This window comes from Vidua chalybeata, chromosome Z, assembly GCF_026979565.1.
Source record: "Vidua chalybeata isolate OUT-0048 chromosome Z, bVidCha1 merged haplotype, whole genome shotgun sequence".
In the NCBI taxonomy this organism is placed as follows: domain Eukaryota; kingdom Metazoa; phylum Chordata; class Aves; order Passeriformes; family Viduidae; genus Vidua; species Vidua chalybeata.
Genome location: NC_071570.1, coordinates 7,858,468 through 7,870,574, shown reverse-complemented (window position 1 = coordinate 7,870,574; position 12,107 = coordinate 7,858,468). Strand labels below are relative to the sequence as shown.

Below are 12,107 nucleotides of genomic sequence, written 5' to 3'. Positions count from 1 at the left end.
AAGAGGTCTCCTCTAAGCTGTCGCTTTTGAGCAATAAAGGATTTTTTTAAATTAATTTTAATTATCTGTTTTGTCCTGGATATCCCAAGTGCAGTGTGACACTGAGAGGAGGTGGTAACAGAAGAGCCTGCTCATGGCCTTGTCCAGTGATGCTTTCAGATATGTCCCCAGGAACGGGTATCACTCCATCTCTCTAATCCCTATTCTGGTGTTGTATCACCAGAATACAAAAAATGACACAAATGCATTTCTTCTTTCATGTTTGAATTCCCTGTATTCCAGCTTGTGTCATTACCACTGCTCCTGTTTTTGTCTGAGAGTGATTTAGTTCCTTCAGCTGCCTCAGAAAAGACAGAACCAACGAGGTCCTCATTCCTGATATCACAGGGTACTTCGAGGTAGGAGCATCAGGAGGTCAGTGGTACAATGAAGTTTCATCTTGAGAGGTCCTGCTGTGTACCTGAATATATAGGAGAGCTGGTGGAAAAGCTCACCAAGCCACTCCCCGTAATTTACAAGCAGTCCTGGCTAACAAAGGAGGCCCCAGGTACCTGGAGTGTGGCCAGTGTAATGCTTATCTTCAGGAAGGGTCAGAAGTAGAATCCAGGGAGCTACAGCCTGTCCTGTCAGCCTGACCTCAGTGCTGAGGAAGCTCATGGAGATCTTCTTGAGTGCCCATCACATGGCACCTACAGAAGATCCAGGGGATCAGGCCCAGCCAGCATGAGTTTGTCAAAGGCATAACTGACTGTCTCCTTATGTAACACAGTGACCCTCTTAGTGGACGAGGGAAAGCCCAGAAATGTTGACTTCCTGGACTTTAGAAAAGTCTTTAACACTGTATCCCATAGAATTCTCCTGGAGACGCCAGCTGCTTGTGGCTTATATGCTCTGTTCTCTGAGTTAAAAACTGGCTGCTGGCCTGGCCCAGAGAGTGCTGGTGAATGGAATTACTTGCAGCAGGCAGCTGGTCCCTAGTGGTGTCCCAGGGCTTTGTACTGTACTGTTTTTTATCTTTATTGATGATCTGAGTGAGAGAATCAAGAGCTCCTTTAGTCAGTTTGAGGACAACACCAAGCTGAGTGTGAGTGCTGATCTGCTGGAGGGCAGGAAGGCTCTGCAGAGGGACCTGCACAGGCTGGATCCACGGGCCAGGGCCAATTGTGTGAGGTTCAACAAGGCCAAGTGCTGGGTCCTGCCTCTGGGTCACAGCAACCCCCTGCAGCTCCAGGCTGGGACAGCGTGGCTGGAGAGCTGCTGAATGGGAAAGGACCTGGAGGTGCTGGTTTTCAGTGGCTGAACACGAGCTGGAGTGTGCCCAGGTGGCCAGGAAGGCCAATGGCACCGGGCTTGTGTCAGCAATAGTGTGGCCAGCAGGAGCAGGGCAGTGGCCATCCCCCTGTGCTGGGGGCACTGGTGAGGCCACAGCTGGAATCTTGTGTTCAGCTTTGTTTCCTCACAGCAAGAAGGACACTGAGGTGCTGGAGCGTGTCCAGAAAAGGAAATGGAGCTGGGGAAGGGTCTATAGAGTGAGTCATATGAGGATCAGCTGAGGGAACTGGGTGAGTTTAGTGTGGGAAAAAGGAGGCTCGGGGGAACCTTATCACACTCTACAGTGATCTAAAAGAAGGTTATAACCATGTGGGAATTGGCTTTTTCTCCGAGCAACTAGCAATAGGAAAGGAAAATGGACTCAAGCTGTGCCAGTGGAGGTTCAGGTTGGATATTAGGGAAAATTTCTTCACTGAAGGAATGGTCAAGCATTGGAACAGGCTCCCTGGGGAAGTGGTGGAGTCACCACTGCTGGAAGTGTACAAAAATTGAGTAGATGTGGCACTTCATGATATGGCTTAATGGTATTTGGTCAAAGGCTGGGCTTGATGATCTTGGAGGTCTTTTCCAACCTTAGTGATTCTATGATTCTGTATTTGGTCCTCTTGTTTTTTCACTCAGCTAAAAGGGAAGCAATCAGTTGTGTTTGCAAGGGGCAGTATCCTTGCAGTGATGCATGGTGGAGGTTTGTCCCATGCAGGAGGAGGCTGGAGCTGCTGACCTGGGGAGATACTTCTGGTTTGATAGTTGGAGGGTGAAGGAGCAGCTGGTGCTGGTGATGTGTGGGCAGTTCCCTTCATGGGGAATGTTGTGCTGGTTGGGTTGGACCATATCGAGTGGGGGTGTTTGGATGATGGATCTCTTTGCTTGCTAATGATGTGTTGGGGTGAAGAAGGACAAAGATAATGTGCTCTGTGTGCTGCAGCAGGTCCTCATAGCCACTGGGATGAAAGCACAGGCAGGAACATCCTGGACCAGTTGTGGTGGCTGTAGCAGAGCAGTGAGCAGTTCTGGACATCTCCTGTGGGTTTTGTGTCTTCTTGGTGTTTCTTGGGTGGAGTTGGTAGCACTGGGGTTCTGTTCCTTGTCCAAATCTCTGCAGACCTTTATGGATCCCCTCCTTGATTCTTTGAGGTGCACCTTGTCTATGCCACCCTGTTTCTTCCAAAGCAGTGCTGTGGCATTGCAGAATGGTTGTTTGTGGTGGGATGATGGTTTGGAGATGGCTTTCAAGTCTTGGCATTACTGGAGGGTCTGGAAGGCAGAGTGAGGTGGTAGAAGAGGAGGAAGTGTGCAGGGCAGGCATCATGCCATTTGGGGCAATGGGTGCCCCAGTGGTCTGGCAGCTGTAAGAGATGCCTGGGGCCTGCAGGACCACCATTCCCTGAGAGCATGCTATCCATAGCCTTTGACCCAGGCAGGAAGCATTGGCAAGATGGGCTGCAGGACAGAGACTCATCCCCTCACAGCCTGAGGGAACTGTGTCTTTCCATGTCAGGTATAAGCATGGAGCACAATGACCAAAGCTTGGCTTTTTCATTCTCTTTTGTTTTTACAAAAAGTCTTTATTTCTAACAAAAGAATAAATAAATAAATAAATAAATGGCCAGCCAAATAAATAAATAAACAACTAAGTTAATTAATTAAATAAGTAAGCAAACAGAGTTCTGTGATAAATAGTGATTGGCATTCCCACAGTAGTTCCCCAGTGTCCATGATCCCCTTCCCGTTCATCAGGTGAGGTTGCAGTCTGGATGAACGCAGTAATTCCACAGGTAACAAGTACCATCTGTATCCCCAGTGTCTCGCAGCTGTCCATGAATGTGTAGCACAGAAATTTCCTCTTCCTTCCTCTCCAGTGGCTGTGTTTTGGGTGTGGGCTGTGCCACATACTGACCCCAGTGTCACCACAATCATACCCCTTTCCCCATCAGCTCATTGGTCGGAAGACATGTGAGTGGTACCACGTTCCCAGCCTTGGCTTCTGCTGTCACCACTCAGTCCATGGCCACTGGTGCTGACTGGGGATGGGTGTTTGCTCTCCGTGGGTTTAGTGGGGTCCAGAGCAGGTTGGTGCTTCATTCGCCGTAGGAGTTTGTCCATGTGTTGGAAGCAGTCAAGAGCTTCGAGGCGGACGTGGTCCCAGGCGCAGGCGCTGTGGTTGTGGGCGAGGAGGAAGAGGTGGATGTCCCTGAAGTACTTGTTGATGGCGAGCAGCGGGTTGCGCGGTCCTTTGAAGAGCAGGGCGTTGTCGGGGAAGCATTGCTCGAGGTGGTGGATGTGGTGCTGCAGTTTGTTGAGGAGTTGGTTGCGAGCGTGGCTGGGCCAGTGCTGGCTGCTGCTGCTTCCACTGAGGGTGTGGAGGAGGTGCTCGAGGATGTGTAGGGCGATGGTGGCGGCTTGGTGCGGGCGGAGGTTGTTGGGGAGGAGGGTGTCGGGGAAGAGTGGTGGCTTCTGGAGATTGCAGGGCTCTGTCATTTTTGGAGCCATGTCCTTCAGAAGCTGGAGTGCATCCGCAGGATCATGGGTCCGCAGGTGTTGGCAGGTGAGGCCGGTGGTGAGAGCCACGATGAGGAGCAGGAGTGCCAGGGTGCTGTGCCACAGGCGGGGCTGTGCACATCCAGGTACAGCCATGGTGGAGCTCTGGGCGCTGTGCAGGAGTGTGTGGTCTGGCTCGGTAGTGGTGGTTGCTTTGCTTGGGGTGCTGCCGGGCGTGCAGTTTTATGCGCCCATGCCCAGGCTTTCCTTTCATCACCATCCCCTAGAGAATTTCCCTTTTCCATTTTCACTTTTGTTTTTTCTGTTTGCTTTCTTCTGAGGGCTTTGCTGCTTGTCACTGACCAGGAGGGGACGCTGCTATGAGAACGGGAGCTGATACTTTCTCAGGGTTGCTGCCAGGGGGAAGCCTGGCTACCGAGCTATTACAGGAGATGAAAGTGTGGCATAAGTTTTCTGGTTGACTGTGCTGGGGATGTGTTTCAGGCTGTCTTTTCATCTCTTTTGTGTGTTGCCTTTTTTGGGGGTTTATTTTAAAATTTCTCTACCTACCGGCATCTATTTTTTCTTATTGCATGCTCTAATATGATTTGTATATAATGTTAATTAGTGTTTTCTTATATTTTTTATTGACAAATATTGTTAGTCTCTCAGTCTTTTTAAATTCTATTTATATGTGTATATGTATATATATTTTAATACTTTTTTTTTTCTGTGGCACCTGTAGCTTTGCTAATGCAAGAGTTTCTCCTCTCCCTGCAAAATCTTGCAGAATATTTTTGGAGCCATCTCTCATACCCCTGTATCCAGAGTTAATTCCCCTTGGTATGTTGGTAGTTAGAAATAAATGCACAGATGTCACACAGGATTTTTTCATCAACTATTCATGCAGTGTTTGTTCTTTCTGGATTTTGGGGTTTTTTTTTTAATTGTGTTGTGAATTCTTTGTGAAAATGTGGCAGTGTTAGATGTTGTGGGGGAGAAGCAGGTGGGAGTATTTCTATTTCGTGTACTGGTCCACTTAGATGTGAAAAGTGAAAGTGGGCAGAATTCCAAGTGTGAGTCGTCACTGCTTGCTGTGTAACTTCAGCAGTAAGAGATCCCCGTGGTTGCTGATAAAGCAAGAATGGGATTTTCTCCTGAGATGTTTTTTAAAAATTTAACTCAAGTAATGTGCATATTGTTGCTGTCTCTCTGTGGATTTTTTTGGTTTTTGGGTTCTTCTGGTGTGTGTTACATTGGGATATGCTGTCTTCTCTGTTCATCTGTTGCAAAGACCTTACAAATGCTGGTGTGTGTGGTACCCAGTGATCTGCTGGGTGGAACTTAAATCTATTATGTCTCATAACTTACCCTTTTTTTTGTCATTTTCTGCTTCATTTTTTGAGCCTATTTCTGACATTTCACTTTTGGCTTTAGGCAGCTTCTCCTTTTGTAGGTCAGGAGATATCTGTGATGTTTGAGGAGCAGAGTGTCTTCCCTGATATTTTCCTTTGGGCAGGCATGAACTGCAGACATAACTGCCTTGCACTCGTATTTTCTAATGAGTTTTTAGTTTGTATGCACAAGTAGAATACAGATATTCAGTACTGCTGTGGTTTTCCCTTGCCTGAGGTGCAGTAAGAATAATTGCTACTCATAACACACTCTTCTCATGCAGATTTGATCATATCTTGTCCAGTTTGTATAGCAGGAAAATGTTAGTGTGCTAATTCATATCAGCTGAACTGTGTTCACATCTCTTCTCTAGATCTTCTTTTTGTGTCATTTTCATCAGAAGGTTATGAGAGTACTGCTTTTGAATAATCTGCTAAGACTTTAAATGTGAATTTAGTTGTGTTTTGCCAAGTGATTCACGCTGGAGTTCCTAAGGGGGGGAATTACCAGGGAAGGAAATGTTGATGATGTAATGGCACCATTACAAGTTACAGAAAGCACATACAATACTAAAACTTTGCCACATTATTTCATATTCAGTGATGGAGGACTGGGTATAGGAGACAGGGAAGTGGAGCAAGGTGGAGGGTGCTGTCCACTCTGAGAAAACATTTGAGGCACTATGGCATTTGCAGAGAGGGGTGTGATAAAGGAAGTGATATTTCCAGTATTTGAAAATGTGTGGAAATTGATACATTACTACTCAGACTACTATTACTTACTAGACTTACATTACTACTTAGACTACTATTACTCCAATCTGTTTCTGGATTGGAGGTGGTGAGGAGAACATGAAAATTAGGAGGAAAAAAACAGATTACCAGACCCACAGGTGGATTTAACCCAGAGACAGAAGGGCAAACTTCTTACCTTTTCTCCCAAAGTGAGGTAAAAATACTGCTTTGGTTTTGCTGGCATGTCCTGTCATTTCGGAGTGCAAGCTTTCTAGAGTTGCTTACCTTGTAAAAGACCTAGAAGAATGATCTAAGGCAGTGGTTTCCACCTTTTTTATGCACCCTATCAGCAAAAAATTAGTGAGCACTCACCTTCATTATATTTTTACTTCTGAATTATATACATATACCCCTGTACTAATATATATATTATAAAACATACACTAAGATAAAAATGAAAAAAAGGAGAGAAAGGTTAAATACTTTAAAATTCTCTTAAGTTGTATTTATCAAAGGTATCAAATCCATTTTCTTCCTGCAACCCAATGGGTTGGATACACACCCCACTTTGGAGACTATGACCTGAGGTCTTCTGTAAAGGAGTTTAAATAAATTTTCCAGTTATCTAATAGTAACTGGTTTTCTCTCTCTTTTGATGTTTTTTTTGTTTTTGGAGCTGACATTTCCACTTTCAGAAAACAGGGCATGGTACAAGGGCAAAACCCTTAGACTTACACCCATGTTGTGATTACAGTCCTGGCCTGACCCTAGGCCTTTGATCCAGAATGCTCAGTTCTCTTTCAGGCAGTCTCACTGGAAGATGACAGTTCAGAGTTGGGAGCTGTGTGGGAAAACATTTATTTATTGCCTTTAATTTACCATTAAAAGATGAAATATTTGTATATAACATGAAAAGTGTCTATATAACATGAAAAGTGTCTATAAAGTAGGTTTATTTTTTAGCCTGAGGCTCCAGGTAAATTTTCAGCTTTGCTGCACAATGTAAGGTCAGCTTCCACTCAAACATCCTTTAGTTCTTACTTTTAGAATTTTCTTCTGTGTTTAGTATGCAGTTCATCAGATCTGTCCAGCTGTGTTCCAGTTTCAACTATTAATAAATGGTGTTGTCTCTTCCAAGGATTACTATGGAATTACATTCCCGGCTCCTGCAACCTTGACAGGCAGAGATGGGAGCCTTGCTAACAACCCGTACTCAGGTGAGCGCTAGTTAAAGATGAGGATGGCAAGTGAGATATGCTGGTTTCTCAGTGCAGGTCATCCTGCTGTTGCTCAAAGAGATGTTGCTTTTCCCTTCTGTGGTCAAAGAAACCCTTCATTGTTCCTGCTCTTGCTCTTTAGCTGTCATTGCGCAAAGATGGTATTAATGCCATCCAGGATTTCAGCCAGTGGTTTTCATCCACTGCCAGTTGATTACATCTTAAAACTGTAGCCATAGGCATTGTGGTTCCTATAATGATGGTATTAAGTGCTCTCACGCTTCCTAGTAACCAGCAAAAAGGAATACTGGTTGGGAATGAGGTAGAAGGGATTGATGTATGTCACCTCCTTGGTAAACATATGAGCATGCTGCTCTGTAGGCTGCCAAAAAGTACAATTGTTTGTGAATTTTCTGCCTCATGATCACTTCTCTTGGAAGGCTGGTTTTGGGTTAATAACTGAATTTCCCTTCCTGCTTCTTCAATAAGGTGGCCCACGATGCAAGCCTTGTTTTCCTGGCCTTCAGCTACTGTCTTCAGAACTTTGGTGGTGTGAGGAACTGGACATCTTAACTAGTCACGCTTGACAAATAAACAGACATTGGCAAAAATATGCCCATCACTGCCTGTAAATCCTAACCTGCTTTCAGCCCATGAAGCTTAGCTAAACAGGTTAACCCCCAGGAGAGTCACAATTTAACCCAACAACCATTGGCTCTCTGGCTATTTACCATGCTTCCGCTTTTAGCATGTTTTATTGCAATGATCTGATAGTAATGAGTCTGCTCAGACCGTGTGAGATAGGTGAGTATTGGCATCTCTCTTTATCAGTGGAGTAGCCATGGCACAGAGTTCTGTGCCATGAACAGGCAATATCCCTGTGGCTGTCAGGAACAGAGACTGGGTGTGGGCTTCCCATAAACAACTGCAGGCTTTCAGGTGCAGGATGTGTCCTGTTCTGTAGTTGTCTGCTTCTATTCAGAGGATATAAGTCCATTGAATTCTCCACCTTAGCAGTATCTTTGATAGCTTTTCTGACCAGTTCTTTCTTTCACAGGTGATGTAACAAAATTTGGCCGTGGAGATACTGCCTCTCCTGCTCCTGCAACCACACTGGCCCAGCCACAGCAGAACCAGACACAGACTCACCACACGACTCAGCAGCCCTTCCTCAACCCGACCCTGCCCCCAGGGTACAGCTACACTGGGCTCCCTTACTATGCTGGGATGCCCGGTGTTCCCAGTGCATTCCAATATGGGCCAACCATGTTTGTAAGTGTGACAGCTTCAACTGTAACGCTCCCCGCATGCCTCTCCAGTTTTGCTTTCTCCAGCCCAAACACTCCACATCTTGGAATTATAGGAAGGTTTGGGTTGGAAAGTATGATCAAAGACTGTCTTGTTCCAATCCTCCTGTGGGCGAGGATACCTTCCACTAGACCAGGTTGCTCAGAGCCCCATCCAACCTGGCCTTGAACACTTCAGGGATGTTGGCCATCCACATCTTCTTCAGGCAGCCTGTGCCAGTGCCACACCACCCTCATGGTGATGACTATTTTCTTTAATCTAAATCTACCACCTTTCAGTTTAAAACACCTGCCCTTTGTCCTGTCACTACAGGGCCTGATAAAATGTTTTGCCCATCTGTCCTATAAACCTCCTTTAAGTGTAGAATGGTCACAGTAAGGTCTCCCTAGAGCCTTCTTTTCTCCAGGATGAACAGCCCCAACTCTCAGCCTGTCCTCATAGGAGAGAGGAGCACATCCCCTTGATCATCTTTGTGACCTCCTCTGGATCTGCTCCAACAGGTCCACAGCTTCCTCATACTGAGGACTCCAGAGCTGGAGTCAGTATTCAGGTGGATTCTCATTAAAATGGAATATAGTCAGCTTCCCCAGTCTGCAGAGATCTCCAAAAACATGCAACGTGAGAAAATAACTGCAGTCTCACCCAGAAGAAAACAAACATTTTTAAAGGCAAGAACTCATGGACCCCTGTGCAAGTTTCTGTAAATAGCTGACAGCTGCATTTTGTGTGCTTGCAGTCCCTGAAAGCCCTTACTAGTGCCTAGAGAGTCAAGGGGAGACCCAAAGCTGAATCAGTGAGCCTGGATGGAGGAGACCCCATTAAGTCAGAGAGCAGGGCTGGAAGTCTCAGGAGGAAAAAGGTTATTTGGGAAGAGGTGCTGCTCCAGGCAGAAGGGTAGATGAGGCTATTAAGGGCCCTGTAGGATAGTATTTTATGAACAGCCTCAGGCAGGAATTGATGTTTACTTTGAGTCTGTGGTTGTTCTCAGGTTTGTGGGTAAAAATTTGCTGTTTACATTCAGCATATGAAAGAGATATGCAGCCTGTTCTGAGGGAGGGCTGCACTACAATCACAGGGACAGCTCTAGGAGAAATCCTGTGACACAAATCCACTATAACAACTAATACTGCTGTATTTCCACTATTATTGCTGTAAGCAGTCCCATGCCATCCCAGTCCTCCCAACTCCAGACTGAATTCCCGACATGCGGTGGAAGGTGCCTTCCCCACTAGATGGCAGAGGGAGCCTGTGCTCTAGCTGATGGTACTTTTTGTACCCGTCCTTTGTCCAGGTACCTCCAGCATCTGCTAAACAGCACGGAGTCAACCTGAACACGGCATCGACTCCCTTTCAGCAGACGAGTGGCTACAGCCAGCATGGCTACGGTGCAGGTAAGGCCTCAGCCCTGCTGCCCTGTGAGCGCCCGCGGCGCCACTCGCGCATCCTAACGCCCGGTCTTGTCACCCCGGCAGGCTACGATGACTTAACACAGGGAACGGCAGCTGGAGATTACAGCAAAGGAGGCTACAGTGGGTCATCTCAAGCACAAAACAAATCTGCTGGCACTGGACCTGGGAAAGGTAACACTTTGAGACTGGAGGTTCCTCTGGAGTGGGATTTAGTAGGGCAAACTCCCAGTGCTGTGCAGTCAACACAGCAGCCAGCTCTAAAGACGGTTGTGATCCAAGCTGTTTCTCCATCTCCCATATACAAAATGTTTTTCTAATGGCCCAGTTGTTCCTTCTAAATCTTATGGCTGAACTTGGCATAAAGATTTGTGTGGCTGATGCACAGTTTGGTCCAATTACAAATGGGAGAAATGGTAAGCTGCTTCCTAAGCCAAAGCATTATTTGCTGAAGAACAGAGTGATCCTTCAACAGTGCTGTGATTTTGAAACTTGAGCAGTTCAGTGCTGTTGTTGAAATTATCCTCTGCCAAATCATAGCTAGATTTTTAGTTTCTTGGTAGGCACCTGAGACACCCACATACTAGAGAGGAGTAGGGCACTTCACGCATCTCTGGGCTGTCTAGCTGCTGCCTGTACACACTCATAACCTTGTGTCATGCCTGGAAATGTTTCCTTTGTGACTATAAAAGCTGAAAAATTTATCCAGCTCATACAAAAGCTTTATTTGGCACATGCTGGTTAGATCTGAGAAGTGTATACTGGGCTGCTTAGCACTATATGGTTCATCTTCATTCGAAAGCAAGTACCAAGCATTTGCTGTGCTTTTGAAACACCAGGTGGTCACACTCTTTTCAGTGGAGAAGCAATGCAGGAAGTGTCCAAGCAATTCAGCAGTGTCCGAGGAGGGTTACAAAAGCTTAGAGCAGAACCCTTGAGCCCAGATCTCTGATTCACCGAACAAAGCAACCATTGGCTTTATTCTGATCCACGTGGAATTATCAGAGCCACTCTCTATAAACTGTGAATAAGTGTCTCTGAGACAGTGATGCTGATTCTGTCAGGGCAGAGGAGCACTGCAGACTTCACTCTTCTGTAGGATGTGAAAGGACAGGGGCTCAGATGTGTAGGAGATGTTGAGTCTTATCACTCAGGGCACTACTGGAAAGTTCTTGAATGCTGCAGTAGAGCCAAATGCATCTCTGATCCTAGGGGAATGCTGGCTTTTTGTGGGCTTCAGTGAGTGGTCAGTGCAGCCAACTGCTGCCTGGTGAAGTGCATTGGAATCCGAGTGTTAATGGCTGGGTGTGGACCTGGGTGACTTATCCCAGTGGGCTTTAACAGTGGGAACAAGAAGCTGAGCCCTTTCTTCTGTTCCCATGTGGGGTGCTGTGGGTCTGAAAATGGAGAACCAGCAGGGCAGTGCATCCCCTGAGGCTGCCAGAGGTGCCGGGAGCAAAGCTTGGGATTGTGCTGGCTGGTGGGGTGACATTCTCACCTTTGGTGGTGTTTCTGTTTTCCAGGTGTTTCTGTGACCTCAAGTAACACGGGTGTGCCTGATATCAGTGGCTCAGTCTATAACAAGACTCAGGTGAGGAGTGTTGGACCCTCCTCCCTCAGGGCCCAAGGCTGATGACTCCTACTCCCAGGCTGGCCAGTCTCAGGGTCAGCAGGCCACGGCATCTCTAACGCTGGCTCTGTTTGCTGCTGGAGTGAAGTCTCATCCTCTGTCCCACTGTTTCTGCGGTGTCAGCTCCTGACAGCAGCTGCTGGCAGAGGCTCAGTGCTCCCTGTGCTGCACACTGCCCACGCTACACCATGCCAGCAGTGTCCTGGGTGCAAATGAAGTTATGGGTGTTAGCATTTTTAGTCCAAATAGCCCTCAAAGCAGGTGAGTTGAGAGGCTGTTTGCTTTCCATCAGAGGGACAGGCAGTAGTGCCCGCTTCTAACACCCAAGGGTCCCTGTCCCAAGCTCACCCGTGGCCATTGCTCAGCATGCAGCTTCCCAAGCAAAGAAGAAAGTGCTTTGACAAGCTGTTCTGTGCAGTGGGCTTATGTCCAGCTCCTGTTTGCTCCTCCCTGCACCCTCAGTGGGGAAAATAGGTGTCTGGCTGCAATCCATGCTTACAGGTAGGAAGCCAGCTGTCAGCTCCATGCTTAGGGGTCAAGCTTTGGCCAGCAGGAGGAAAATATTACTGCAACTTCCTATGTTTTTGTTGGGCTGCCCTGGATAGGT

General features: G+C 46.8%; 1 protein-coding gene across 18 annotated transcripts in view; it reads left to right on the top strand.

Annotated features, from left to right (window-relative positions):
• LOC128802514 (ubiquitin-associated protein 2-like) overlaps window positions 1-12,107 on the top strand; it is a 123,700-nt gene that overhangs the window by 109,396 nt on the left and 2,197 nt on the right. For 12 of the 18 annotated variants that reach the window (XM_053968983.1, XM_053968992.1, XM_053968997.1 and 9 more), the window contains 6 exons: window positions 7,078-7,156; window positions 8,214-8,428; window positions 8,965-9,132; window positions 9,756-9,855; window positions 9,937-10,044; window positions 11,394-11,461. In XM_053968983.1, the coding sequence (XP_053824958.1) occupies window positions 7,078-7,156; window positions 8,214-8,428; window positions 8,965-9,132; window positions 9,756-9,855; window positions 9,937-10,044; window positions 11,394-11,461 (738 nt within the window). Of the gene's footprint in view, window positions 1-7,077; window positions 7,157-7,645; window positions 7,759-8,213; window positions 8,429-8,964; window positions 9,133-9,755; window positions 9,856-9,936; window positions 10,045-11,393; window positions 11,462-12,107 lie in introns of those variants that run through there. The other 6 variants (XM_053968998.1, XM_053968996.1, XM_053968994.1 and 3 more) reach the window with 2 other exon arrangements.